At 40.2% G+C, this 16,636-nt stretch overlaps 1 protein-coding gene across 1 annotated transcript; it reads left to right on the forward strand.

Moving 5' to 3' along the window:
- The first annotated feature begins 645 nt into the window (after window positions 1-645).
- Window positions 646-16,461, forward strand: LOC125232458 (DNA repair protein RAD51 homolog 1). Its single transcript, XM_048138122.1, has 8 exons — window positions 646-980; window positions 1,890-2,089; window positions 4,266-4,413; window positions 5,999-6,106; window positions 6,357-6,457; window positions 7,699-7,828; window positions 15,273-15,410; window positions 16,271-16,461. The coding sequence occupies exons 1-8, from the start codon at window positions 891-893 to the stop codon at window positions 16,376-16,378; spliced, it is 1,023 nt and encodes a 340-aa protein (XP_047994079.1). The 5' UTR covers window positions 646-890; the 3' UTR covers window positions 16,379-16,461.
- Window positions 16,462-16,636: the final 175 nt, after the last annotated feature.

The raw sequence follows: 16,636 nt of genomic DNA on the forward strand, positions 1-16,636 counted from the left end.
GGAATAAATGACTATCTATTCCTGTTCTGAAACACGGAAAATTCACATTATCAAAGAAAACAGGCAAAATTTGGCAAGAGCGGTTGCAATACGCAAATCGACCGACCGGTCAGCTGTCAAATGTCAAATAAATACAAGTCCGTAACAAACTAACCTACGGAATTGAGATAGCAAGTAAAACTACAAAAACATAATAATCACAGACAGTGCTTACTACACAACATAAATACTTAGATTAAATTATATATATTATTATTTGATAAAAATAATATGAGTTTGAATTAGTTAATTTACTAACCTGTATGTCAGTGTGAGAGTGACAGTTGTCTTATCCGCGTGGATAAGTGATAAAATTAGAAGCATGATAGACCGGCTGAGGTAGAATGAAACCTTTTAGTAGAATTTGGACTAAATGCAAATCAACCAACATAGCAACGCAAATGCAAATGTTGCCAAAATTCTTTAACTTGAATTATACAATTTTTGCACATCCAACCTTAATACAGTCAAATAAAGTTGAACTTCAATAAACTTTTTAGGATTATTTAAGGATATTAAAATAAAGAGTATGTACATTGTTTTGGAGGGAAAGTTTGACACTTCATTTTTTTTGCAATATTCTTTCTGGATTGAGCGGTTGGAACATGTTTTGGCCCTAATCGACCATAGTGTCATAGCTCTCCATTGCGTAGTTGACAGAATCAAACAAAAGCTGCGAAGTAAATATTGAAAAGAAAAACGTGTGATCGGTGTAATAAATCATCTAGTTGATATAAGGGCTACAAAGTTAAAATTCTTTAAATAATTTGTGTGGATGTGATATTTGATCATGATACAAAGAATTTAACAGCTGCTATACTTTCGATGTTTAGCTGATATTCTTTGGAGCTATGTCTGCAATAGCCACCGCCTCCGCCGCCACTGTGTCAGTGGACGAAGACGCCGATGAATGTGGACCACAGTTGATTTCTAAATTAGAGGTATGTTTGTTTAGTTATAGGATTGTGACTTGAATATGCTTTGTGACATTCTCTAGGTTTGCCTTTCCAGCCATACTTGCCTGTTTAGCTAGCAAGTTACGGTGCTGTTACACACGCAACACTATTGCCGGCAATTCACATACAATTGCCGCGTTGTTCAATACGCGCCAACTAACTACGGAGTAAACGCGGCAACGGTGTGTGAATTGCTGGCAATTGTGGTGCACCAGTAGTTCAGTAGAAGCTAGAAACTCGTATCCTTCTGTATGATAGTCCTGGTTTTTGCAAGTTTTATAAGTAGAATGCTCAAAACAACCCCTCAGCTGTGAATTAAATACACATACTAAACCATCAAGAGGACTGCTGGGATTTATCAGGTCCAGATTGCACAGACCCATGACATATGGTTCATATTGAAGGAGTCTTCCACTTCTCAGTTGCTGGCTTAGCTAAGAAAAATACCATGTGACTCTAGCAAGTGTAGTAGATAAAAAAACATCTTTTAACCCTGCAGCTGTCGTGATCTCTACAAAGTGTGAGCCGTGTGAGTGTTACGGATCGTGGTGTTTGTTAGTTTATGTTGTATGTTTATGTATCGTTTTACCCCCCCCCCCCCCCATATCTCATTTTCTTCCCCTCGCTACTCCTGCACTTATTGTGTTACACTATCGACCGACCCTGGGCCCCACGGAAGACCAGCGCTGTGGCACCATCTGTGCCTGAGCATATGCTGAGTGGTGTCCTTTTGCGACCACTATATCAAACATTATGTATTTACATATTGTGTTTATGTACTCTAGTATATAAGTAACCTTCTGGTCGTAATAAACGTATTTTCTTTCTTTCTTTCTTTCTTTCTAGATAATAATGTCAATTCTCATTTCATAACATCATTTTATCATTTCACAGGGCAATGGAATCACATCAGGGGACATAAAAAAGTTAGAAGAAGCGGGTTATCATACAGTGGAGTCCGTGGCATATGCACCCAAGAAATGGCTGATCACCATCAAGGGCATCTCGGAACAAAAGGCTGACAAAATTCTGGCGGAGGCTTCCAAACTTGTGCCTATGGGCTTTACTACTGCTACTGAGTTTCATCAGAAAAGGTATAGAGCAAATTATAGCAATAAATTGAAATCAGCAAACTATTGCACTATCCGAAGGCAATTTTTAAATCCCAGTCCACACTGGCCGCACTCTCCGCGTCGAGGAAAATGACAATTGTCTCTCCTGAGCAAATCCGCAAGATGCCGGCTCTCAATCAGCTGTTCATAATAGTTTGGCCAGTGTGGTCCTGGCTGTTGCTTATTTTCCTATCAAAACATTAACCCTTAAATGCATGACCTTGACAAAGATTTATTCAAATTTGAATTTTGACACGCTGTCAATAGAGTCAAAAATGCATGTCTGCATGATGCATTATACATCACTATGCATTTGAGTTATTGCTGACTAGCTTTTGCCCGTGGATTCGCTCGCGTTAGGAAGAGACAAAAAGTAGCCTATGTCACTCTCCATCCCTTCAACTATCTCCAGCTAAAATATCACGTCGATTCGTCGCTCCGTTTTGCCGTGAAAGACGGACAAACAAACGGACGTGTCCGTAGCTTTAGACGAAACTTATTGTGTGCCTAAACTATGGTGCCAGTGCCTGCCGAAAACACATCTTCAGTGTGTTTAGACGACGACTATCTACAGCAGCCTAAATCTGGCCACTAAGGTCCGACCGAGATCTCGGTCTCGGTCTCGGCATTCTCGGCCGAAAATCGGGCCGAGATCTCGGTCTCGGTTCTCGGCGAAACCGAGACTGTGATTTTGAATTGATTGCGCCTCGCGTCCGGTTTTTAGGTTTCCGTTGGTTACATAGCCCGTTTGGTATCCCGATTTTAGTGATTTTGGTAGGGTTTTTATCGATATTTTATGCCAAAAACAAACAAATACCTACGTATAATTCATAAAAGAGTGTAAAATATTTACGACAACTTGATGTGTGTAGAAGACGACTAGACGACGACGACGCGAAAAATCAAATCAGCTAGGAAGAACAATACCTACCTACCTATATGATAGAAATGGCGAATTATGCACGAATATCGGACGAAATTCTGAGCTTTGTGGATGCCGTTTTGAGTTTTTTTTACATCATGTTTTTGATTTACATAACATTTTGGAAATAATCGCTATGAAAAAAAAACTAGTTTTTCTCCCTTAACTTTGAATCACGTGCCTAAAAATACGTCAAAATCAAAGTACCTAAAGCTTAGTAAATAAAAATCCTGTAAAACTACCCCTAGAAAACACGTTTCGTCAACCTGTTTTATGAGTTCTTGCAAAAAGTCACAAAAATTCAGGGTATTAAACGCGCGTGTAAAACCTCTGAAATTGCATGCCTCTAAGGCTATAGCGACTGCTTACCATCAGGCGAACCGTGTACTCGTACTAGTTTGTCACTGACGTAGTCTATTTTGCTACGGTAGATAGGTAAGAGGTTTTTTTTTTTTTTTTTTTTTATACTACGTCGGTGGCAAACAAGTATACGGCCCGCCTGATGTAAAGCGGTCACCGTAACCTATGGAGGCCTGCAACTCAAACAGTGTCACATGCGCGTTGCCACCCCATTAGAAACGTGTACATTCCCTTTTGCTGTGTTAAGTACACAGCAAAAAGGAGTGTACAAGTTCTAAGGAGGGTTCGGGTTGCCGACGACTCAAAGGACAATAAACGGAACAAGTTAGTTCCGTAAGACCTCCCGTCATCAGCACACCGCACCCTCGTTGAGCTCTGGCAGCCTTACTCACCGACAGGAACACAACACTATGAGTAGGGTCTAGTGCTATTTGGCTGCAGTCTTCTGTAAGGCGGAGGTACTACCCCAGTTGGGCTTTGCTCTAGATTCGAGCGAGACGATATCCGCTGTGCTGTACCCTACCACACAAAGCGGAATATCATTCGCTATGCCCTACCTCCTATTAAGGTGCGGTAGGTTTGGCTAGTTACGGAACTAAACACTAAGCAGGGCCCGACATGCTCTTGGTTTCCTGATTAACAAGCGAATTTCGATTATAAAAACATTTCTTTGTAAAAATTGCATGTATTTTCACTGTTTTACAAATTCTCAGTCTTGGCCGAGAATCAAATTGAATCTCAGTCTTGTTCTCGGCCGAGACAAAAATTTCGTTCTCGGTTGGACCTTACTGGCCACCAGTGGCCAGCAAACATTGTTTAGCAGGGAATACAGTCATGAATAATTGATGTTTGTATAATTATAATTATGTGTTTCAGGGCAGAAATCATTCAGTTAACAACTGGATCCAAAGAGCTGGACAGGCTGCTAGGCGGAGGCATTGAGACGGGCTCCATAACAGAGATATTTGGAGAGTTCCGCACGGGCAAGACACAGATTTGCCACACACTGGCTGTTACTTGTCAGGTAATACAGGATATTTTAAATTATTTCCACCTCAGGCGTTACCTCTTGTATCTGACTATGCTCAGAATTCTATTTTAGAATCCCTCGCTATGTTCAGGTTTCAATTACAGAAATTTTTGTTTTGTTGCAAACAAAATTTTAATAACACAGGCTTCTGACTAGTCAGAAAGACCCATGAAATATGATATTGCATGATAAAAATGGGCAGAAATGTTTGTGTGATATGCCAATTTTTTGAGGGAAATAAGCACACAGTCTCACTTCCGACTCACACACAAATAGAACTTGAAAATTACATACATTGAAAATTTACTCACTCCATAGACACATTTTCCACACCAGGCAGGCAAGCATGATCGCGCGATAAATGATAAAATATCAGGCCGTCTCTATCGCACTATTTGTAAGTTGTATAGGGACGGCCTGATGTTTTATCATTTATCATGCTTGTGTGCCAGATCTGCTTTTTTCAAATAATAAGGTTTACATTATCTCACTTGCGCCAAGGATAAGTTATTTTAGAGCCTTATAATGTGTCCCACTGCTGGGCAAAGGCCTTCCCTGTTTTCCGCCACTCGTCACGGCTCTGTGCATGCTCCCGCCAGCCGCCACAAAATGAGTCCAGATCTTTCCGCCATCTCATTTTTGGTCTACCTCGGCCTCTGGTAATTTGTAGTGGCCATTTGGTCGCTATTTCGGCCCATCTTTCCGGGTGCATCCAAAAGACGTGTCCCACTCAATCCCACTTGAGTTTGGCTGCCTTCACACCAACATCTGCGATACCTGTTTTGGAGCGCAGCTCCATGTTCCTTATCCGATTGATTTTACGGACTCCAAGTATGCTGCAATCCATTGCTTTTTAGGGTTCCGTAGTCAACTAGGAACCCTTATAGTTTCGCCATGTCTGTCTGTCCGTCCGTCCGTCCGTCCGTCCGTCCGTCCGTCCGTCCGCAGAAAGCTGAAATTTGGTACCAATATGTATATGAATCACGCCAATAAAGTGCAAAAATAAAAAATAGAAAAAAATGTTTTATTAGGGTACCCCCCCTACATGTAAAGTGGGGGCTGATTTTTTTTTTTCATTCCAACCCCAACGTGTGATATATTGTTGGATAGGTATTTAAAAATGAATAAGGGTTTACTAAGATCGTTTTTTGATAATATTAATATTTTCGGAAATAATCGCTCCTAAAGGAAAAAAAAGTGCGTCCCCCCCTCTAACTTTTGAACCATATGTTTAAAAAATATGAAAAAAATCACAAAAGTAGAACTTTATAAAGACTTTCTAGGAAAATTGTTTTGAACTTGATAGGTTAAGTAGTTTTTGAGAAAAATACGGAAAACTACGGAACCCTACACTGAGCGTGGCCCGACACGCTCTTGGCCGGTTTTTTTTAGTGTTAATAAATCTTCTTCATCCTTGCTCCATCCCACTTTAGGTGGGGTCGGCTCTCCTAATTATTTTGCGCCACGAGAATCAATTAAATTATTTATTTTAGTTAGTTGGGCCATGCTGGTCCACCATGTTGACCGACGGCGTCCCCTGCCTCTTGTTTTTTTAGTGTTAATATTTTACTTTTTGTAGCTGCCGATAGAGCAATCAGGCGGTGAGGGCAAATGCATGTACATCGACACGGAGGGCACGTTCCGACCAGAACGGTTGCTCGCGGTGGCTCAGCGGTATGGCATGGAGGTAAGTCATTAACAGAGTCGGAGCCCGTAGTAAAAAAAAAAAGTTTCGCAAAGTAAGTTAAGCAAAAAAAATGGTTGAACTCGACTGTACACTAGTACCACGCATTCGTGTCACCACACATGCGAACTTTTAACAAAGAGAAAATGAGAAAAAAACCTTCTACATAAAAAAATTCATACATAAGAAATCTAAGACTAGTTTAATAAATTAACAACTGTGTGTGATTAATCGTGTGTTTGTGTGTGTGCAGGGCGGCGCGGTGCTAGACAACGTGGCATACGCGCGCGCATACAACACAGACCACCAGACGCAGTTACTCCTCCAAGCCTGTGCCATGATGGCCGAATCCAGGTAACTAGCTCCACTCCACACTGACAGAGCAGCCTCGCGAGGCAAATGCCAGGAAACGTCATTTGTAGACTTGCCTCGACCGAGGCAGGTGGATCCGTGCTTGTGCCCGCGCGCATACAACACAGACCACCAGACGCAGCTGCTACGCCAGGCCTGTGCCATGATGGCCGAATCCAGGTAACTTGCTCCACACCAAACTAACAGAGCAGCCTCGCGAGGCAAATGGGGCATTTTTGTCAAAGATGTCCATCCCACTTTTTTTAGGATATGTAAATTTTTATGTGGTTTCCATTCAGAATCACGAGGTCTTTCAATCCTAATAGGAGAAAAAAAGTGTCCCAATGTTTTTTTTCCCATTCTGTTACCATTTTTCATACTTGTTGTATGGCGGTAACGGAATGGAAGGTTTGAAAAATGTATCATGACATTGTGGGACATTTTTTTCTCCTATCAGGATTGATAGACCTCGCTGTTCTGACTATTGGAAAACGACGACATTGGAAAAACTGCGGGGCACGACGAGACGTACCCGAAGGGAGGCCTATGCTCAGCAGTGGGCGATTAACAGCTGAAATGATGAGGATGATGATGATTCTGATTATGAATCGCGTAAAAAATACCCATGTTACAAATAAAGTGAGGTGGACAGCTTTAAAAAAAATGGCCCAAATGCCGGGAAACGTCCCATGTAGACATGCCTCGGCCGAGGCAGGTTGCTCCGTGCTTGTGCGCTCGCGTTTCCCTCACATGGGCCAATTCTCTCGGCAAGATGGCGGCCTTCAATCAGCTGTTCAAAATAGTGCTGCGCAACTGCACTTATTACCGTGGCTCGTGAAGAACCGGGTCCGCACAGAGCAAGGCACGTCGTGAGCGAAGTTTTAAGTGCCAAAAATGGTATACAGGCATTTTCAGCATTTGGGTCCCAAAATTAGCGTAAGTTGTGAACAAAAATTAACTCGCTGCCAGTTTTTGTGACGACAATTAAGCATAAAATCTGTCTAAAAATTTACTTTTTTCACTTTCTGAATGTAGATTATCGCTCTAAGTTTATGTAATTAATACAAAAACAATATTTTTATTGAAATTTCATGCTTAATTATCGTCAGCTAATTTTCGTAAAAACAGCGAGTTAATTTTTGTTAACGACTTACAGTCATTTTGGGTCCCGTACATAAGTTAGGTACCTATTTTTTGAGCTTTCGCTTCATATATTTTTTGCTGACCATACCTATTTGTTTCAGATATTCATTAATTATAGTAGACAGTGCCACGGCCCTGTACAGAACAGATTACTCCGGCAGAGGAGAGCTGAATCCAAGGCAACAACACCTCGGTCGCTTCATGAGAATGTTGCTAAGACTTGCTGACGAGGTATGGACCCCTTTGTTTGACATCATTATTAGAAGCCATAGTGAAGTGATTCCCAGAGTATTTATTTATTAGTCATGTGACAACGTCGGATCTAGATTTTTTTCGGGACGGAGCAAAAATTTTAAAATGCCGCCACTAGTAAGCGTTCTAGGTTCGAATCCATTTAACCTTGCTAATGCAGTTGTTGTATATCGTCACTACTTTTAAAAAAACTTGTATCTTCGTCTGTCAATGAAAAGAAAATTGTAGTAAGTATGTACGGAATGCATATAGACTTACTGAGAAATCCACAAGCTAGCATACCTTCCTGAGGAGAAGCGTGAGATACGAGATTTTTTCAAAGTAGTGACGATATGCCCACAACACAAGCCTATTTGAACATATCGCGTAGCTCAGTCAATTTGTGTTCTATCTATAGTATCTATAATATTTATTACTTTATTTTCATTTCAGAGTCAGCTATCGACCGCGCGAGCGACCGGTAGCGTTATCTAACTTGTTTACACTTAACTACGTAGTTTAAATTGCTGCATTCAACGTTGAACCTTATCTTTTGCCCGTTACGATTGACCGGTTGTTGAGATGGCAGCGTGTAATAAGTGCGGCGTGGTTTTTAGTGGTGATGGTGATGTGCCGTGCTCATCTTGTGGAGGATGTTATCACTATCGGTGTTCTGGATTGCTTGAGAACACTTATAAAAAAATGACGGCGGATAAAAAATCGAGCTGGCGATGTGTCTCATGCCGCCAGCTAGACGCTAATGATCCTTTAGCTGAACTAATTAAAGAGATCAGGGGCTTCAAGACACAGTTACAAAAAATGCAAAGTGGTCTTGACCAGGCGAATTCAGGTATTTCCAGCATCGAGGAGAAGCTCAACTCAATGGAAACTCGTCTAGATGATTTTAACGTGCGGCTTACCCTCACGGAAAGTAAGCTTGACCGTCTTCCATCCATTGAAGTGACCTTAAAGCAGTTGGAGACGGACTTTGCATCACTAAAATCGAATGAACGCGACAGGGATCAGTTTTGCCGACTCAATAATATTGAAATAAGTGGCGTCCCCCAGAAAAATGGAGAGAATTTGATGACCATACTCAATAATATCTCAGTGACAGTCGGTTTTGAACTACGAGAAACGGATGTGGACTCTATTCATCGGGTACGTCGTTTTGCCACGTCGGTGGGCCGCGGGGAGCATGTGGACCCCAGGCCCCCCGCCATCATCGTTCGTTTCTGCCAGCGCCGCCGCAAGGACGAGCTCCTGGCAGCTGCACGCGCGCGCCGGAACCTCACCAGCGCCGACGCCGGCCTTCCGGGGCCAGCAGTAGCCATATACATGAATGAGCACCTCACAGTGGATAATAAAATGCTTCTTAGACGGGCTCGTGATAGAAAAAATGAACTAAATTTCAACTATCTATGGGTTAGGCAGTGTAAAATACACATGCGTAAAAGTGATAATTCTAGAGTGTTTGTTATCAACAACGACGACGATTTAAAAAAACTTAAATGACTATTTTCATTTATTTACACTGTTTTTTCTGCGTATGTTGATATACTGCATGTCAACTTATTGTTACCTACTGTACGTATAAACACTGTAACCTTGCGATGTGAGATACTTATAATAATACGAGACTATTATTTATATTTTTTCGTGTATAAAACTCATTACGGTCAATTACTCTTTTCGGTGTCATTTATATGCTCGTCTGAGATAAAGATATGTCATGTACAACTTTCCATTTCTATAAAGCTAGTTATTTGGTATTTCTGTATTTTATTTATTCGTGATAGATAATAACAATATTTTAATTTACTATCAGAACGTGAGGGGGCTGCGGACAAAATCGCATGCATTCTTATCTAGCGTTATTAACTCTAATTATGATCTTATTTGCCTATCCGAAACTTGGTTAAACCCTGACTTTTTTAGCAATGAGTATTTCGATAGCAGATATGAGGTGTATAGGCGTGATAGAGCGGGACGGACTGCGCAGCGCGGCGGGGGAGTGCTGGTGGCCGCGCGGCGCGGGCTGAGTGTGTCGCGTCGGGACGAGTGGTGCGCGTCGCCGCGGCACGAGGAGCTGTGGCTCACGGTGGAGCCGCGGGCCTGCGCCGGCGCCGGCGCCGCGCCCCGCTCTCCGCGCGCCGCGCCGCCCGCGCTCTCCCCCCGCCGCCCACCGCCCGGTGGAGTGCCGGCGCGAGGGCCGCTTTTGCATATAGCTTGCGCTTATTTTCCCCACAATGATAACCACATTAATTCATTACGCTGTTTTTTTGATAACGCCGCAAGGATAATGCACGCCAATCCAGATGACATTTTTGTTTTCGTAGGAGATTTCAATGTATCACATGCATGTTGGTCCTTATGTCCGATTTCAAATAGTTTTATTATTGAGCCCACTGTTGACGCATCTTCAATCGCTCTGTCTGATTTCCTCGCTTTAACTGGATTATATCAAATGAATTTGTGTTATAATATAAATGGACGTGTGCTTGATCTTGTTATGGCTAATGTGGTTTGTGAGGTTAGTGCTAGCTCATCCCCACTCACGCCAGAAGACCCTCAGCATAAGGCGTTACAAATATCTTTACCTCTTAATTTGTTAAATTATTTACCTCAACTGAAATCTAATCATATAACTAGGCCGATTTTTTATTGTGGTGATTACGATTCTATCCGTAAGGAATTGTCTGAAATCGATTGGTCGTGTTTATCAAATATGGACGTTGAGGAGTCTGTGGCCTATTTTTATTCCGTTCTAAATAGACTTATTTTAAAGTATATTCCACATAAATACATTAACCCGAATAATGGGTACCCGCCGTGGTTCTCTCGTGCACTTATAAGAATACGCAAACAAAAGTTATCAGTTCATAAGCGATGGAAGAAGTATGGAAATCCCCTTGATAGGGCGGAGTTTGTGTTTTTAAGATCCAGGGAGCATAAGATGGCTACTGAGTGTTATAAAAAATTTATATCACTGGCCGAGGATAAAATACATAGTAATCCATCATATTTTTGGTCTTTTATGAAATCAAAATTTCCAAGTAATAATGTGCCTGATCAAATGTCATACCTTCATGATACTTCCACGGATGGTCCTACTATAAGTAACTATTTTAATGATTTTTTCAACTCTGTCTTTGAGCCCGATCGTTCAGTTTGTCCTGACCGCCAGTCTGTACCGGAGGGCTCACCTATAGATCTTAGTAACGTTGATGTCACAGAGGATTGTGTCCTTGGGTTTTTAAAGAGAGTAAATACGAGGAAGGGTGGTGGTACCGACATGATACATCCTTTCTTTATTGTTATGTGTGCCCAGGAGTTAGCTGTACCTCTTACTCAAATTTATAAAAAATCGTTGTCAAATGGTCCCCATACAACCATTTCAGTCGCAAAATCTTCAAATCAGTAACTAACTGTCAAATGTGACATAACGCGTGGTAACGGCGTGCAAACAATGCGACCGTATTGATACAATAACAAAATGTAGTCGTCGTGTGCACTCGTTACGGTAACAAAATGTGTACGAATTTGTGGCTGTCAATGTCACTGTCAGAATGACTTTTAACGACACTTTATTAGTCGACGTTTGCACACATAACGGTAACAACATGTGGACGAATTTGTGGCTGTCATTGTCACTGTCAGAACGGTTTCTGACAGTGACATTGACAGAATTTGTACACACATGTGTAGGTCTGATTACCGAACTGCTCCTAAACCACTGTATCCGCAAATGACAATCTGAAATACGAAGGTTTCTCAAACTGTCTTGTGAAGTTGTGGACTGGTTGCTTTGAATCATTTAAATATGAGCGAATTAAATAATAATAAACGACGACGACCATTTAAGCACTCTTCGACATTTTATAGAAATGTGGGAAAGTTAAGAAAAGTGCAGAATGATAATACAAATAGATAAGCACTTTATAGTTACTTAATGTATTAAATATATAATTTTTAATTCTTATTGATAAAAATGAAGTGTAGTGTTGCTTTACACAATAAAAGTAGGAATCAAATGAAATAGAGTATTTACTGTGATATTAATAGAATTTCTGTTGCGCAATGATAGTTTTTTTCAGTACAGATGCTGCTTTTTTTAACGCAGTAGTGCGAGCAAATCAGCAATGATTCATTTCTTGTCTGGTCGAAACTCTTAGCTTAGATTTAGGTTCTGAAAATCGTCGTACGATACACGTGCGAAAAGGACATTCACAACTCGTGTCGATTTAAAACACTCCCTTCGTTCGTGTATTAATTTATTGCTACTCGTATCGATTTTCCTCTTTTCCGCACTCGTATCTACAAGTATTTTGTTTGGGTTACAAAAAAAACACATTATTTACTCTACTACGTTTTATTTATGTCTCTTTAACATTACAAATTTGTAGACACTTATCTATACAAAAATCTTGACAAAAGAAGTACAGATCGCTGAAATGAATGTTGATAGTAATATTAATGAAGACTACTTCAACAAGGTGTCAATTGTGAAATGCCGCACAATACTAGTTGCTCTATAGAAGACCATAATAATATGATCCCCGATCCTTTACAACCCAGCAGCTCGGTACGCACGTTACAATTTTTTTTTAATCTTCTTTAGTGAGGGCAACTGAGTACGACGGCATATTTAATTGTTTATAAAGTTTGAGGATACCTGAAAAAAATGAATACAAGAAGCCATTCTGCTTTCGGTCACGCGTGTACGCTGCGACCATTTTGCGACCGTTTGTTGACCGTTTGGTGACCGTTTGGCGACTGTTTTTTACATGGAATATTACCGTCTTAATCCATATTTTAACAACTTTATTGGTTTTCTAGGCATTATTTTTATTATTTCAGTATAGTATATGCACCGAGCACTAAAACTTCACCAATCAATATACATAACACGCAAACACCGAGTAGTCAATAATATTATTACTGGTTAAACTGAGGTAAATCGATGGCGCGTTGATAAATTTAGACTTGTTTTATGAAATCACTCGAGCAATTTAATTGGCCATGGTAATTAGCCCACATTATATTACAAATGCAAACAATATTTATCTTTAACAAATTCTTACGCCATTACATTTTAATGTCAAATGATTTTATTTCTTTTTTACTTTGACGTCTCTGACAGTCGCCATTTGAAAAGAATGAAATGAACGAATGATTTTGGGAAAGTAGTCGCCAAACGGTAACAATGTGTGCACGCGTAGTGCACACTTCTGTCACTTCTGTGACCATTTGTGCCTGTTACCAATCGTCCCCATTTGGGTCGCCGCGACTAAACGTCGACCGTACTGCGACTAAGCATTGAGACCCGAAGACCTGTGTGTACACAAAATAGGAGGATTTGCGTAGGAACGGCGACCGATTATGGTTATATGGGTCATTTCCCTTTGGTATGGAAAAAAGCTCTGATTACGCCCATTTATAAAAGTGGGGACGCGCACCTGGTGACAAACTATAGGCCAATCAGCAAATTGAATATTTTTGCGAAGGTTTTTGAAAAAATTGTTTATAACAAAATTACAGCTGCTTTTTACCAGTTTATCGCGCCCAATCAACATGGTTTTTGCCGCGGTAGAAGCGTTGACACTAACCTACTGACCTTTTCTGATTTTATTATTAACAATTTAGCCTCTGGTTGCCAGGTGGACGCCGTGTATACCGATTTTTCGAAATGTTTTGATAAAATTAATCATAATCACTTGATTATGAAACTTTTCGAACTCGGTATACACGGTGACCTCCTGAGGTGGATAAAATCCTACCTTTCCAACCGAAGTCAAGCTGTGGCCTTGAAAGGGTATACATCTCGGTTTCTCCCTATTCCTTCTGGAGTACCCCAGGGTTCACACCTTGGTCCTTTATTTTTCATTCTGTATATCAATGATATGGCAACTTGTTTTCGGAGCTCTGAACACCTTATTTACGCCGATGACACAAAAATATTTAGAGCTGTGTCTTCGGAAGCGGATTGCCTTTTATTGCAAAAAGATTTAGACAATTTCGTTTTGTACTGTCATCGTAATCATTTGTTTTTGAATACAAATAAATGCTTTGTTATTAGTTTTAATCGAAAGCACAATCCTATCTTTTACAATTATAATTTATCTGGCACTCACATTGCGCGAGTATCTTCCGTTAAAGACTTAGGTATCACTATGGATTCGCAACTTAATTATAATGAACATATTGATAATCTGTGTAAACGTGCATATAAGAGGTTAGGAATGATCCTTCGCGTTGGTCAACCCTTCAAACGGCCAAATACTTATAAATTATTATTTTATTCTTTTGTTAGGAGTATCCTTGAATTCGGAAGTGTTATCTGGACCCCGCAGTACCAAGTACATATTGACCGTTTAGAGAGGATACAAAAAATTTTCCTAAAATCTTTGAGTTACAGAACCGGAAACTATTTTGCTAATTCCACCTTGTCAGCGAAACATTTTGGTGTACCTTCCCTTTCTGACCGTAGAATTTATTTAGATGTCATGTTTTTGTTCAAACTTCTTAAAGGTAGTATTAATTGCCCTAATCTGCTAAATCGAGTTACTTTTAGTTGTCCGCGTCAGCCCTTGCGCCCTCGATCGCTGTTTCACATCAGTTTTTGTGTCAAGAACTATTCTAGACATACCTTTTTCAGACGAGCTCCTAGCTACTATAATAAACACCTTTTTGATGTTGATTGTTTCCAAAATTCGTTGGCTATTCTAAAAACTATTGTTAAACGTAAGTTGTTTTAATAACATAATTACTTTAGGTTTATGTTTATGTTGTATGCAGTTTAATTTAAAATTTTTCTTGTATTACGCTACGTTATGTTGTTTTCTTATATTCATTTAGTGAACATTATTTGGTTTACAATTATGAACCTCCAGGTCTTTTGTTATTGTTTTTCTCTTTTTGCAGTACATTTTTGTATTGCCAATATGTAATGTGTTTATGTGACTGCTTGGTTTCTGAATAAACTAAAAAAAAAAAAAAAAAAAAAATTTGTATGTTCGTTCTACTGATGTGTAAGTTGCGGAAACTTTCCTAAAACAATTTAAAGGTACTTTGAAATTTCATGAAAGTTTCAAGAAATATAGGAAATTTAAATTTATGAGCTTTAATCTCCATACAAATTTAAGGAACGTTTCAGAATTTTTTCTATGTCGAAAATTCGTAATCTTGGAAAGTTCCATCGACACATCTATAGTGCGTTCAATATCTCGGGACCATGGGGTCTCAGACCTTTGAGAGCCAATAGTTCCGAGGTCTTTATTATCCATACTAATATTATAAATGGGAAGAAGCGACGAATTGTCGTGATTTTTTAAGTAGAGATACTTGAAGGGACGGAGAGTGACATAGGCTACTTTTTGTCTCTTTCTAACGCGAGCGAAGCCGCAGGCAAAAGCTAGTTATTGAATAATAATGATTGTTCCAGTTCGGCGTAGCGGTGATAATAACGAACCAGGTGGTGGCGCAAGTGGACAGCGTGGGCGTTTTTAACGCGGACACCAAGAAGCCCATCGGTGGGCACGTGCTGGCCCACGCATCCACCACCAGGCTCTACCTCAGGAAGGTATGCTAGCTTGTGGATTTCTCAGTAAAGTCTAATTTAAGGCACTGGTCCCACCGCGAGCTAGTACTATGAGCTATCGGCTATAAAAACGAACAAAAGATAAGCACTCCCGTGCAAATAAAAGAGACACGGCGATATTGATAGCTCACCGCTGGGCGAGTAACTATTAACATCGCAGTGTCTCTTTTATTTGCATGAAAGTGATTATCTTTTGTTCGTTTTTATAGCCGATAGTTCATAGTTTACTAGCTCGCGGTGGGACCAGTGCCTAAGGCAAGTTAAGGTAACTGCGGAACATACGGAGTACTGAACGAGTCGGGCCTCGAACGTCCAATTCCCTAAATGTTTATTTGCCTCGAATGTCTAATTCACCGAATGTCCGTTGCCTGGAATGTCTAGTTAACTGAATGTCCGTTGCCTGGAATGTCTTAATTCCCTGAATGTCCATTTGCCTCGAATAACTAATTCTTTTCATGTCTATTTGCCTCGAATATCTGATTCCCTGAATGTCCATTTACCTCGAATGTCTAGATTCCCTGAATGTCCCGTTGCCTCGAATGTACTACTACTATATATAAATTATAAACTAAAATAGATATCATCATACACGAAAGAAAAAACCACTACCGGGCCCTGGTCTATTTGTCAGCTCATTAGCCGCGTAAGCTAAGGCCAGGGTTCAATTTCTGGCTCGACCACCAGTGGGCCTTGTTGTTTTTTCTTTTGTGTATAATATTTATTTCAGTTTATAATATTTTAAAGAAATTCGGGACTTAGGAGGATTGTGTTGTAAGTATGCTTGGTGTGCAATAAAGAGTATTTGTATTGTATTGTATGCTAATAAGATTTTTGATTTGCAGGGCCGCGGCGACAATCGAATCTGTAAGATCTACGACAGCCCGTGTCTCCCCGAGACAGAGGCCATGTTTGGGATCAGCACTGAAGGCATAACGGACGCGAAGGAATAGTCTTTAAGGATTTAATTTATGAATTATAGTAAACATTTGATATAATGAACGAAAATGTACATTAAAGTGATTTCATATTTTTATATCCGGCTTGTTTTTATAGAATCTATAAGACTAAATCCTACTGACTTAGACAAATGACTAGTTTGTTAATACTGAAGGCATCACGGTCGCCGAAAAAATTAAGTTATTGATTGTCAGTGTGGTGAAAAATATATTTCGGTTAGATTTTTATACCACAGGTGGAGCTCACTGTAG

Source organism: Leguminivora glycinivorella, chromosome 13 (assembly GCF_023078275.1).
Source record: "Leguminivora glycinivorella isolate SPB_JAAS2020 chromosome 13, LegGlyc_1.1, whole genome shotgun sequence".
Classification (NCBI taxonomy): domain Eukaryota; kingdom Metazoa; phylum Arthropoda; class Insecta; order Lepidoptera; family Tortricidae; genus Leguminivora; species Leguminivora glycinivorella.